The sequence below is a fragment of the Glycine max genome, chromosome 5 (genome assembly GCF_000004515.6).
Source record: "Glycine max cultivar Williams 82 chromosome 5, Glycine_max_v4.0, whole genome shotgun sequence".
Lineage (NCBI taxonomy): Eukaryota > Viridiplantae > Streptophyta > Magnoliopsida > Fabales > Fabaceae > Glycine > Glycine max.
In genome coordinates this window covers 4,832,627-4,845,727 of record NC_038241.2, presented here as the reverse complement: position 1 = coordinate 4,845,727, position 13,101 = coordinate 4,832,627, and the positions used below count along the sequence as shown (strand labels likewise).

The window sequence follows — 13,101 nt, the reverse complement described above, 5'->3', positions numbered from 1 at the left end:
AATGATAAAATCTTAATCTTATTAGATATACGTAGAAAAATGTTTTATACTTAAATGCTAGTGAAAAAGAAATTCCTTATTGTAAGAAAAGTTGTTAACGTTTGAAAAATACTTCTCCTAATTTGGAGAAACGAATTCCCTTATTATTACGCAAGAGAAGCATAAGGGTGATGTATGAAAAAGAATCAACGTGGATCATCGACCCTCGACCCACAAGGCAATGGAAGCATAGGGACGATGTGAGTGAAAAAGAACCAACGAGTGGATCATTGTACCACGGCTTAAATTATGGCCTTTTAGAACGTATACTTTGGGATCATTAAACTTTTTGAACTGTAAAAAGCCAGGATTGGTCCGGTGCTAGCAGTGTCAATTATCAATTTGTCATGTGTGTGGTCATCCTTTTCAATGCTCTCCACTTTACCAAACTCTATTTCTGCATTATCAATAAAGTATAAACTTGTTTATGCGAGAAACTTTCGCTAATGGTAAGGAAAAGAGTAATCGCGGCCTTTACATTTTGTTTTTGTTTGTTTCTGCTGAAAGAGACCTTAGTTGTCCTTAAGTCAAGACTACATCATAGGTAAAAGTCATGCCGCCACTCAAATCTCTGCCTCCATTCTCGATATGATTTAGATCAGAAAATAAATGGTAACTATCACTAGGAAAATTCAAATCCTTTCGTTGCTCAAAAGAGTTTGTTTATGTTGAGGATTTTTTTTATGAAAATATGTAGTTTTATTTAATTATGTTATAGGTGTAAAATATTTATTTATTTTATTGATGATTAATTTCTATTAGGTCATCTTTATATAATGTTTCATAGGAAGAAAATGAAAGAAAAAAACTTTTTTTTGTAACCGTTGTTTTTATCATTGTTATTTTTTTTGGTGGGATTCCGATGTATTTTTATAAGTTTCAATCTTTTTTAGGTAGACTATAAATAATTTTTAGATCAAAATTTAATCATACTTAAAATTTATTATTCATTTCCAATAATATATATTATGAGGATCAAACTCAAGTTTTCTCCCACAATTTCGATAAGCATTATCAATTGAGTTAAACTCATTAATTGGAAGTGTTCTATTAAAATCTTTCTTGATTAGTTCAATTTTAGGAGGAGAATAAAAGGGAACAAAAATCTTGCAGGAGAGAAGAGACAATTTAAGTACCCTAACTAAAATAATCATACTTATAAATTTTCAAAATAATTATTTTGTAAAATCCCACACTCTCTTGTCAATCAAACAATAAAAAGATTAATTCCCTTCCCTTAAGATCCCTCCCCTTCTGTAAATATGATATTTAATAAATAAATAGAAAACCTCTTTGTTTTCTTCCTTTTCTCTCCACTGTTCCATTAAAATACCTTATCTCCTTTGAATCAAACAATTCCCCATTAGTATTAGTGATGTTTTTTCTTTTAATCACATGGTTTCTTCATTCATAAAATTTGAATATAAAATCTTACTTAAATTTTTTTAGTTCATTTTCACTTAGAACCAATGACTTATTGGCAAAATATAATAAGATTAATTATGAAAAAATAGTTTTTATTTTTAAAAATTAGCAACAAAAAAGTATTATTAATAGTGTTTGTCTTAGTCTTTTTTTGTTTTTAAATGTCACTTTTAGTTTTTTTTGTTTTGATTTTTTAAGTTTTGAAAATCTCAATTTGGTATTTTATATTTTTTAAAGTTTTATTTTGAATAAATGTTGTTTTGGTCTTTTGTTGGTCAAAAAGGTCATTTGATTTCTATTCTTTTGAAAGATAATAATAATAATCTCAATACAAATTGAATTTAGAGGTCGATATCCTTGGAAGAATTTAGTTGTGTATATTTTATAATTAAGGGATGTATGATATGTTTAACAATTAATGCCTAATTCCTTAGTGGTTGAGCCCTTCCACACGAGTTCTATATTTGGGCTCAACTCCCGCTTAAACTCCCTTCAAACTAGTTAAAATAACCAAAAAGTAAATTTTTGTGGAACGGACTTCAACTTATTTCCTAAATTTCTTGTATAAGTATTTAATGATACTAGCTTATATATAATAAATTATAAATTTTGTTAAAATACACTTTCTCTTGTTTGATTAGGGAGTTGCTAGGTGCACCAGCAACATTGTTGGTGCACCCAGCAATTATGTGAATGGGCAAAATTGTCCTTATTTAAAAAACACGAATACCTTCGTACGGAAGAAAGTTCTTTCGTTGTTGTTATTTTCAACTGCAGAAAGCTACAGAAGAAGGTTCTTTCGCAGTTCAAAATAACAACAGCGGGAGAACCTTCTTCCGTGGATTCCTGCGGAAGAACTTCTTCCGCGAGATCGCGCACGGAAGAAGGTTCTTCCGCTGTTGCTATTTTCAACTGCAGAAAAACCTTCTTCCGTGAGTTAATTTGTTTTTTTATTTTTAAATTTTTGAATTATTTTGTATTTGCCTATGTTATTTTGTATTTTATATTTTACTATTACAAAATTTAATGCATATTTAATTCGGGTTATTATTACAAAATAAAAAATATTTATGTAATAAATATTAAATTTTGTAATTGTAAAAAAAATTATGATAATAAATATTTTTTATTTTTTAAAAAATATACGAATTAAATATTTTTTACTTAATTTGGGTTATTATTACAAAAATTAATGTATATTTAATTTGGATTACAATTACAAAATTTAATGTATTAAATATTTTTGTATTAATAACCCGAATTAAATATGCATTAAATATTTTTTATTTAATTCAGGTTACTATTACAAAATTTAATGCATATTTAATTCGAGTTACTATTATAAAATAAAAAATATTTATTTAATATATATTAAATTTTGTAATAGTAAAAAATTTATGATAGTAAATATTTTTTATTTTAAAAAAAAGTATACAGATTAAATAATTCATATGATTTATATCAAAATTAATTATCACAAAATTAATTATTTAAATTTACATGCGCATTAAATATACATTAGAAATTGTAGTAATATGTATAATAATATTATTTATTTTATAACCTAATTGACTCATTATCCTAGTTGGTTAGACTGCTGTGCTAATAATTTATATATTTTTTAATCAGTATATTTTTTAAAAATAAAAATATTTACTATCACAATTTTTTTTTACTATTACAAAATTTAATATATATTAAATAAATATTTTTTATTTTGTAATAATAACCCGAATTAAATATACACTAAATTTTATAATAGTAACCCGAATTAAATAAAAAATATTTAATGCATATTTAATTCTGGTTACTATTAAAAAAATATTTAATGCATTAAATTTTATAATAGTAATCTGAATTAAATAAAAAATATTTAATACATTAATTCGGGTAACTACGAAAATATTTAATGCATTAAATTTTGTAATAATAATCCAAATTAAGTATAAATTAAATTTTGTAATAATAACCCATATTAAATAAAAAATATTTAATTCGTATATTTTTTAAAAAATAAAAAATATTTACCACCATAAATTTTTTTTACTATTAAAAAATTTAATATATATTAAATAAATATTTTTTATTTTGTAATAATAACCTGAATTAAATATGCATTAAATTTTGTAATAGTAAAATACAAAATAACATAGACAAATGCAAAATAATCCAAAAATTTAAAAATCAAAAAAATAAATTAACTCATGAAAGAAGGTTATTCCGTGCGATTTCGCGGAATAAGTTTTTCCGCAGGAATTCATGGATGAAAGTTATTCCGCTGTTATAATTTACAATTAAGGAAGAACCTTCTTCCATGACTTTTTGCGAAAGAAATTCTTCCATGCGATGACACGAAAGAAGGTTCTTTCACAGATGTAACATTAATTGTGAAAGAAAGTTTTTCCGTAAAAACATTAAAGAGTATTTTGGGAATTATAAAAAATTGCTGGGTGCACCAGCAATCTTGCCGGGTGCCCGTAGCAATTTCCTTTCAAAAACTATCAAACCTATTGGGCTTGACACTTTTTATCCTTATAAAATACATAAACTGCATAATCTAGGTTTTCAGAGTGGTGGAGTGTGCAAAAGAGCGTCGTAGTCGCAACCCTAATCAGAAGAAGCGCAGCTTCAAGCGAGTGACAGCCACCAGCCATGGGTCGTATGCACAGCCGCGGGTTTGTATTCATTCTTTCAATCTCTGTCATCGAATTCATTCTCTTCTTTCCTATTTTTCAAAACTAACATTTGATTTTTTTTCCTTTGGTTACAGTAAGGGTATATCCTCTTCTGCTTTGCCCTACAAAAGGACACCTCCTAGCTGGCTCAAGATCTCTTCGCAAGATGTAATTTTCTCTCGTTTCACGGTTTTTTCGCATTGTTAATGATATAATGTGATGTTTTTATCCTTAATTTTTTGTTCTAGGTCGAAGAAAATATCTGCAAGTTTGCGAAGAAAGGTTTGACCCCGTCTCAGATTGGTGTCATTCTCAGAGATTCTCACGGTATTGCTCAGGTCAATAGCGTCACTGGCAGCAAAATCCTTCGCATCCTCAAAGCTCACGGTTTGTGCTTTCTCTCTGCAATTTCGGTTACAATTTTCTGTTATTTTAGGTCACGGTTTGTGCTTTCTCTCTGCAATTTCGGTTACAATTTTCTGTTATTTTAGGTAATAATGATAAGTATAATGTTAATGGATATTGGATAGTTGTAAAATATGCGAATGGGAAAAGTAGAGAGCAGTGTAAAAAACTGAGATGGACGAGACAGTGTGTGTATATTTATAATGGTTTTTGGCTACGGATACCTTGCTTTTCAGCAAAAAAACATAGGTGATAATAATAATGAAGAAATGTTTTGGTGGTTGGTTTCAGGACTTGCGCCTGAAATTCCAGAGGACCTGTACCATTTGATTAAGAAGGCAGTTTCAATTAGGAAGCATCTTGAGAGGAACAGGAAGGACAAGGACTCCAAGTTCAGGTTGATTCTTGTTGAGAGCAGAATCCACCGACTTGCTCGCTATTACAAGAAGACTAAGAAGCTCCCACCAGTCTGGAAGTAGTAAGTACCTTCCCACCCCTCACCCTACTATGACTTTCTTGCTATTATTTTATCAATGGATTTTTAGTTGAATAGCTGATTATTATGTTGTATTTCTATGCTTGAGATGTGGCCTTTGTGAAATGGAGTGGAAATGAAGGGAAGTGGTTTGGTTCATTTTTCCCCTGCCTATCCAAACACAGTATTATTAATAAATTTTTCCATAGGATTATTAAGTTATTTAAATTCTGTATTCTGTATACTTCTATTCTGTTTCGGAAGCATGTTTTAAGTATTTATTTTAGATGGACCACATTGGTAAGTATTTGTTTTAGATCTATTTTTTACCTGCTGAATGTGTTGTATAATAGTCAAAATAAGATTGTCATGTAGATAGACATACTTTCCTAGAGGTGTTGTTATTCAATAGGTAATGCATACGTTATATTATTTGGATGTTACATAAGATGATCTTCTAAATGAAATTCTATTGATTTTCACTGGTAGTTATGTATTTTTTGTTTTGAGTGCACATGTGTATGATGCTTGCTGAAGTCTTTGTGCATTTGTAATTTGAATGCCAACCTTGTAACTTTTTTTTTATCCATGTGCACTGTCCCTTTCTTGCTATTAATGACTTGTGAATTTTGCAGCGAATCAACAACTGCTAGCACTCTGGTTGCTTAGAGAATGTATCAACTTTCATGGGTTTTGCTTCCTTGCAGTCACCGTTGAGCCAGCAATTTGCCATATCATTTTGATGTTTATTTGAAGGCTGGATAGGTTATGTGGCTTAGTTTTGTTCAGAACCTATGGTTAGACTGAGAAAGATAATTTAACTTGTTAAGTCAATTTATCAATGTGGTGTTCTTTTTCTTTTAGCCGTTGGAGGTTGTCCTTTAAAGAGATGACTATGGTTTTTGGTTTTATTTTCAAGTAATATATATGCTGAGAAGATTTGAAGGATCGTATTCTTTACTGCTTATGCATTCAATTGGTTTCCAAAGGAAAACTATTACTTTTAACTGAACTTGAGTTCATAAAGTTAAGTTTAATCAAATTCCACTTCTTATAATGTAATCCATACAGACAGTTAGTTTTTACGTCATTTACTTATTTTAGCGTTTCTAATCAAATAACTGATCTTTTGAATCGTATTTTTAGTCTCAATGTTTTCCCATTACCAATCCGAACTCTTAAATACATTGGTTATTATTTTACATGTTAACTAATGTTTGTTATAGGTTAAAAAAGTTTTACATTTCAACCTATTCTCTTTTAGTTTTATCTTTAAATTAATTTTTAATGGGTTTAAGGAAAATTATCATTTGTCAAAAATAATATTATTACTTTAAATTGGTTATTAAAAATTAAATATGGAATTTATGTATTTAAAAATATGGTATTATGAATTTTTAATGTACTTTATATTTTTTTTATTACAATTTTAATTTTAATTGTGTAAATAAATATTTATCATGTCATAGTTTTTTGTGTTTGGTTACCATGGCTAATAGTCGGGAAGATAATATTGGCTTACGGTTGTTCATGCTCTTGAGTGTACTGTATTTTGCTTTCAGAGCTACCCTTTGTAAACCACTTTCTTTTCAAGTTTATGTTGTATCAAGTGCAGTAATATTCGGATTCGTTTTCGATTGAGTCTTATATTAAGTAAAATAAGAAATTTAACGTGATACTTAAGCTATAATGTTCTTTCACTCAATGGATTAATATTTTGTGTTAAGATCTCCTGTTCTGCATAAGTCATGACAGCTGATATTAGCCAATAAAAGCGTATCAACGTTAATACAACATAGTGACATACTATACCCAGAAAGAATAAGCCAGTATTTTCCAGCACAATATGGTGAAATCCGAGATAAACAATCATAAAGTTGTGATTTTATGTTGTTAAGAATGTATGGAATTATGGTACAATTTTAGACTTTAGGCAAAGTAATCGATCTCATAAGGAAGTGTAATTGAGGTAGATATCTTATAATGCAAGCTGATGCAGTTCAGAAGCTCTGATTTGACTCAATACATTTAGCCTGTTAGTCAAGACTGTTGAATTACAACTTAAGAAAACATTTCAATGGCTTACCACCATTTTGGACCATAATTTCGAGCCTGTTCTTTGTTTTCAATAATCGTTTAAATTTTTTTTAAAAAAAATGGAATTTTACATTAACACTATCCGACTTCCGAGAGAGAAATTCCACAAAACATTTCGAGTCACATAAGTACTTAAAACCTGAAATATAAATTTTGATGGTATAGCAGTTTAAACTTTTAAACCCTACCTTCAAAAATGGAAATAATAGTTCCAACTTACACAAGTAACTTGCAACGTAGCTATCTCAACTTCATCCAGCCGAAAGGAACTAAGAAATCCAATCCACAATATTGTCCATCTTAATAACTTTGTTTCACGCACAAGGTTCTCATGATACATATAGTATATCCAAAAGAATTCCAACTTACACAACTTGCCTAAATTCCAAAGAATAGTTCCATATAATGTATAGACAACTGACGTGACGAAGAAGACAAAAAAGAACAATATATTCCCACACGAAATGTAAAGGAGTTCCTGGAGGCACAATGCGCTTTTCCCTTGTGAATCCACCAGGAAAGGCATATAAGGTGAGCTCATGATCCAAATGGCAACGTTTTGAACTATCGAGGGGCTGCTTGTCTAAATTACCGGATCCCGAGCTTTCTGGGCAAGTAGGATTTATCTCATATTTAGCAGGTGGATTTTCTGACCCTCCTCTATCATCCTTATGAGACTTGTCAGAGTCATCTTGGTTATTTTCTTTGCTATGGCTTCCTCCAATATCACCTTTAGGTACGTTGTGAACCAAATCTGGCCGAGCTTCCACACCAACACGCCTAAGGTGCAACTGCCATGATATAGACAACAGTTAAATCCATGAGCCAAAGACTATCGGAACAAATCACATGTAAAGTAAGAAAAGTCAGATATGACATACCTGAAGATGCAAGTTAACTTCATCCGGTCTTGAAAGAAAAGGAAAATCTCCCCCTGTTTTTAAATATGCACGCCTTGCCTCAGGATACCTTTCACCCAGTTGATCTTTAAGTTGTTGAGGAATTGCACAGTAGTCATTAGTCTTTAAGAAAGGAGCAAGACCATGTAAAAAGATGAAAGTGGAGTTATTAAAAAATTCATATCATACTTTTCTGGGTCATAATAATAAGAAAAATAATAGCTTTAGACATTATCATCACAATGTCACAACTCACAAGCAAAATGTATATAGAATTATGTTGATGGTGGATTATGGAAAGAACTGCCAGCGGAACTTAACATAACTAGAGTGGAATGGTATTACTAAAAAAGAGCTTTTACTAGGCACACCAAAACAATAAGATTAGCAATTAATCTAGAGACTGAATAATTAACATTTTTTAGAAGAAAAGAGCCATGCAAAAAAATCAAATCTTTTGACAACAGCATGATACAGAAATACGCAAATTATGACTTGAGATGACATACATCCATTATAGTGATAAATGAATCTGAAAGAAGAAGAGGTCCCACTGAAGCAGCATCAGTTGTCAGCGACAATCTGGAGGCCAAGTCTTCTCTAGAGAGGGTTTCTACCTGAATCAAGTAAATCAAACAAGCTATTTAACACAATAAATGCAAACATAAACAAGTAGGGAAAAAATAGGATATAGATTAGCCGCATTAGCATTTTAAGGAAATATGGAGTGCCTTAGGATAGTCAACTAGTCCCCAGTCTAAAGTATGGTGGACACTCTTTTTTGTCCAAAAACAAGACAAATTCTTGCAAACTGAAAGGCACAAATAGCAGTTTGCTACTAAGCATTAGATTATGCAAGACAAAGGTTACCTGAGAAACAACAAAGTCCACTGAATCTGCAATAAATGGTTCATGGGGACCATCACGAATTCCTGTTAAGACATATCGCTTCAGCAAAAAAGAAGGAGTCCAACTAACACTGCAAATGCAATAGTACAGCTACATCGGTTAATAAATGGAAAACTGAATAGATCTAATGAAAAACTATCAGGAAGTATAACAAGAAATTCCCAGTAAGAAAGATGATGCATTTTTGTTGTACAAAAAGTTTAAGGGGAGGGGATATTGCATCATTCTAAGGTCAGGCATACCATACATATCCGCAAGTGCTCACAAAGGTAATTATGGATGATGCTTAGTTTAATGGAATATTAAGGAATAATTTGTCTAATGGTACAGGAATAAATCTGCAATTTTGAAGATATTATCTAGTTTCCTTGTGTTTCATACCTATTGTAATTTCTGGACAGTGCTATAGTCCTACGTGTATAGGTAAAGTAATCATTGATGCTTTTGTTTGTTACAAATTCTACTAGATCAGCATATAAGGCAGTTTATCTTTCGTAAATTAAAAGGAAACAACCACAAGAAGTTTGCTCATTTCTAGCCTATATCTACTATTATTCTTTACAATAGAATCTGAGAAAAGTACATGGGTGCCCATGGCATTGCAGCAGAGAAACTCCGTGTCTCCAAAAATGTGTTTGATAGAACTAACGATCGAACTCTTCTAGGACGTTGCTGAGCAAAGAGTTGTGCTAGGAAACCACCAAGTGACGTACCATAAAGATGTATCTGTAAGAGATATTAAACTAATTTACTGAACATTTTCTCTGGTTGTTTGAAGCTATGTCACCAATTATAGATTCAAAAGATGACATTACATAGACAGTCATATAGACATATTGAGCAGTTAGTAGAGAGATTTGCGGTAAAAACTACTAAAATCATGTATTGTGTAGATCATATTTTATACTAAGCAATCATATGAATTACACATTTGGATTTATGGTTAGAAATTTCCCTTTTGCTGATACTTGACAGAATTAACTTCCAGAACAGATTAATCCTACAAGATATAATGAATGAAAATATAATTGAAGAACAAGAACTGAAGTCTTTCACCAAACAAAACATATTTCCAGTGGCAAACTACATCCTCACTGAAATGGTTGTGGTAAAGAGCATTTGGAATTTTATCCAAATACACCTAAAACTTAACTATATAAAAACCATGCATGATATCATAAGAGACAGGTGGCTTGAACAACCTTCAACTTGGTAAGCAGGCTAGCCTGTATAGGTGGGATTGAAATATATTTAGGCTCACATGCTGGGTCTTCAAATATATTGCAAAAGAACTTGGCTTCAAAAATCTGGGAAGGAAGAAGATATATCAATCTAATTCATTATGATCAATCAGTTCATTGAAATTAACAATTTTAGGTGAGCTAGTTCAAAGAGGCTCATAAACCAAATTTTATAGTGTACAGTTCCATATTTGGGCTGATGCTCCACGATTGTTAGTAGGTTGGGGTTAAGATTTAGCTTGGGCTTGTGTTGTTTGGCCTAATTAAATCCTATAACATCTCACAAATCCTTGGAAATGTCTAGGAACCATTCCCTCCTTAGGATACATGTGTATGGACATCTCACATAATATCCAAATTCCAAAGTTGTAACATGTTACAGCTCCCAACAAAATTATATGGTGCACAATGGACAGTGTTATCAATGACAGATGGCAGAACATGGTGGAAGGCAAAAATTCTGCCATATAAACACACCATTGCGCCTTATGGCACTGACAACAGAAGCAAAAAAGTTTTTCTATTATATATGAACACTAGAAGATGCGGAAAACTGGACTATAAGAACCTCGAGATTTTAGAAAAACTTTGTTTAAATGAATTGAAGACTAGCTAAGTAGGGCTTTCCATTAATTGAAATGATCAATGTCTCCAACATAGAATAAAGGTATCAAATTCTTCGATACCAAATTAAGCATAAGTGGCTTTAAAAGCAAACAATTTATAGATGTAGCATCTATATGAGTAAAAAGTTGGCAGTAGAAAGCATGATGAGTTTGAGATCATACATGGTGTACATCAATAGCATCCAAGAACTTTTCAAATGCTTGAATCCACTCAGTATTATTCCATACACGAGGTATGTCAACAGATATGACACGGTAACCCTGTACAAAATGGAAACTTTGGTTACTCTGTCCAGAATTGCAATATGAGGATTGATAAAAGTAAATACAAGCATACACACAACAAGTAAACAAAACTCTAGTCAAATCCTGTTAGTAAGCAACATACAATGAGATCTTATTGTATCAGTTACAAAGATGGAGCACTAATAGGAATAGGGAAAAAGTGAACTCAAAATGGTATTCTGATTAATAATTGGAATGTGAGGAATTCAATTCCCTAAACAAAGGCTGTCAGTGCTGGAAAAGATAAAAGGAACAAAGTAAAAGATATCTCTCAGCTCAGAGCTGTGAGCCCAAACCTATGGCTGAAAAACGCACTACCTTCCCTTCCAGGCAGCACACTCTATAAAACCGTTTCTGACCCCACCATTCTTCCACCCAGGGTAATAACCTCTTCCTCTCTCTAATTTCCACGTGTCCCTTTTTGCTCTTCCAGAGTAAACTCTCCATATCTTTAGGCCAGGACTTTATTGATCTAACATTTGGCCCATATCTCCTTCAGGCATGTATTCTTTGCCTCTATCAAGCGCACATTTTAAAAATTCACACACACACACTCACACATCACAACAAGCATCTTTTGCACATGATTTTCTAAAGAGCAATCCATATATTTAGCATTAAGCTTTCTTACAAGTTATGATGTAAAGAGATATCCAGTAGATTATTTAAATAGCCAAAACAAGTTTAATCATTAACTATACTTCACCCTGCAGTTAGCTGAGTTTCTAGGTTATGGCTCTCTCTCGTTTAGCAGCAGCAGAAGAACTTCTGCAGAAGAGCATTTTTGAAGTTAGCCATCCATTGCCTAACATTCAAAGGGTTACGTGAAGCTCTTGTGTGTGTGGAGGGTGGAGGGTGGATGGTGTCATTTCAACAAGCACGATGTCCACACGTCAAATCTTAACAATTGAATCATCCATGTACAGCTAAGTTTAAAACATAAAGTCAAGTAACTCTTTAAATAACTTGCAATCTCGACTATTCACGTAAGATGAATGAGTCAAGATTAGGCCATTCCAAACCCCACAACAAGGTAGTGATGGTGATGAGTGGAAACACATTGGATGTGATAACATTTAGGCCATTGAAATATGATGCAGTACCTTCATAGACAATGACATGATCTGTTTATAATATACATCAGCAGTTCCTGCGGTTCCAGGAAGGCATATAAGGGGAGGCACAGCTTTCGGACCGAAATCGTAATACCGCCACTGCTTAGTGCCAATCTGTCAAAAAGAAGAAAAAAAAAGGATCAAACAGAATAGTAGAAATTCACAATTCATTCGTTCATAAACACATCGTATCTGTGGATGCTACGATGGAGAAAGGAGGAGGGTGTAATAGAAAACCTAGAAGAGAGGAATTGGGAGAAAGAAAGAAAGGAACATACTGGGATTTTGTGAAGAGGGACTTGAGACTTGAAGTGAACGTAATCACCGGGCGCCGAAAAGACGCCTTTCATGGTTAATTCGAAACGGAAGGGAAGGGTGCCTATGCTTCAATTCCTATGCATTATTGGGATTGCAGGCACGCACATGCCTTCTAATCTAACCCTCCTATGGACCCCGCGACTTCAAAATTAAATTCTATCTACAATTTACGCTCCCATTATTAAATACTACTATTGCATAATTTAAATTCACTTTAGGCATGGTCACGCAGGAATTCCAACATTGATTCACTCTGTCATGGGAGATTAGTCCCGCTACCAGACTTTATCTAGTTGGTAATTTACATTCACTTTTTTCTTTTCTTTTCCTTTCTTTTTCTTCTTTCATTTTAGAATTTTTTTTCCGGACATTCAACTTGCCTTTATTACCCCACCCAAACCAAATATTATGTGTCGTGTTGTGACTTGATAACCGACAATTGCTATTTCTTTAAAGTAGGCTGTCTTGTTTCAATGTAAACAAAGTTTTAAAAAAATATAGGTGTGACAGTTGAAATTAAGATTAAATTATTTAGATAATATTTAAATTTGATTTTTGATCAAAATAATTATTAATTAAATTTAAATTAATA

The 13,101-nt window shown here is 31.9% G+C and overlaps 2 protein-coding genes across 2 annotated transcripts; one reads left to right on the top strand and one right to left on the bottom strand.

Moving 5' to 3' along the window:
• The first annotated feature begins 4,031 nt into the window (after nucleotides 1–4,031).
• On the top strand, nucleotides 4,032–6,009 carry LOC100782821 (40S ribosomal protein S13). The gene is made up of 5 exons (NM_001354116.1): nucleotides 4,032–4,139; nucleotides 4,235–4,307; nucleotides 4,388–4,526; nucleotides 4,836–5,022; nucleotides 5,655–6,009. The coding sequence occupies exons 1-5, from the start codon at nucleotides 4,117–4,119 to the stop codon at nucleotides 5,686–5,688; spliced, it is 456 nt and encodes a 151-aa protein (NP_001341045.1). The 5' UTR covers nucleotides 4,032–4,116; the 3' UTR covers nucleotides 5,689–6,009.
• Nucleotides 6,010–7,393: 1,384 nt separating this feature from the next.
• Nucleotides 7,394–12,887, bottom strand: LOC100776401 (maspardin). The gene is made up of 8 exons (XM_003525710.4): nucleotides 12,470–12,887; nucleotides 12,180–12,305; nucleotides 10,954–11,052; nucleotides 9,508–9,650; nucleotides 8,886–8,994; nucleotides 8,525–8,632; nucleotides 7,998–8,138; nucleotides 7,394–7,907 (listed from the first exon to the last, which is right to left on the bottom strand). The coding sequence occupies exons 1-8, from the start codon at nucleotides 12,539–12,541 to the stop codon at nucleotides 7,482–7,484; spliced, it is 1,224 nt and encodes a 407-aa protein (XP_003525758.1). The 5' UTR covers nucleotides 12,542–12,887; the 3' UTR covers nucleotides 7,394–7,481.
• Between the last annotated feature and the right edge of the window lie 214 nt (nucleotides 12,888–13,101).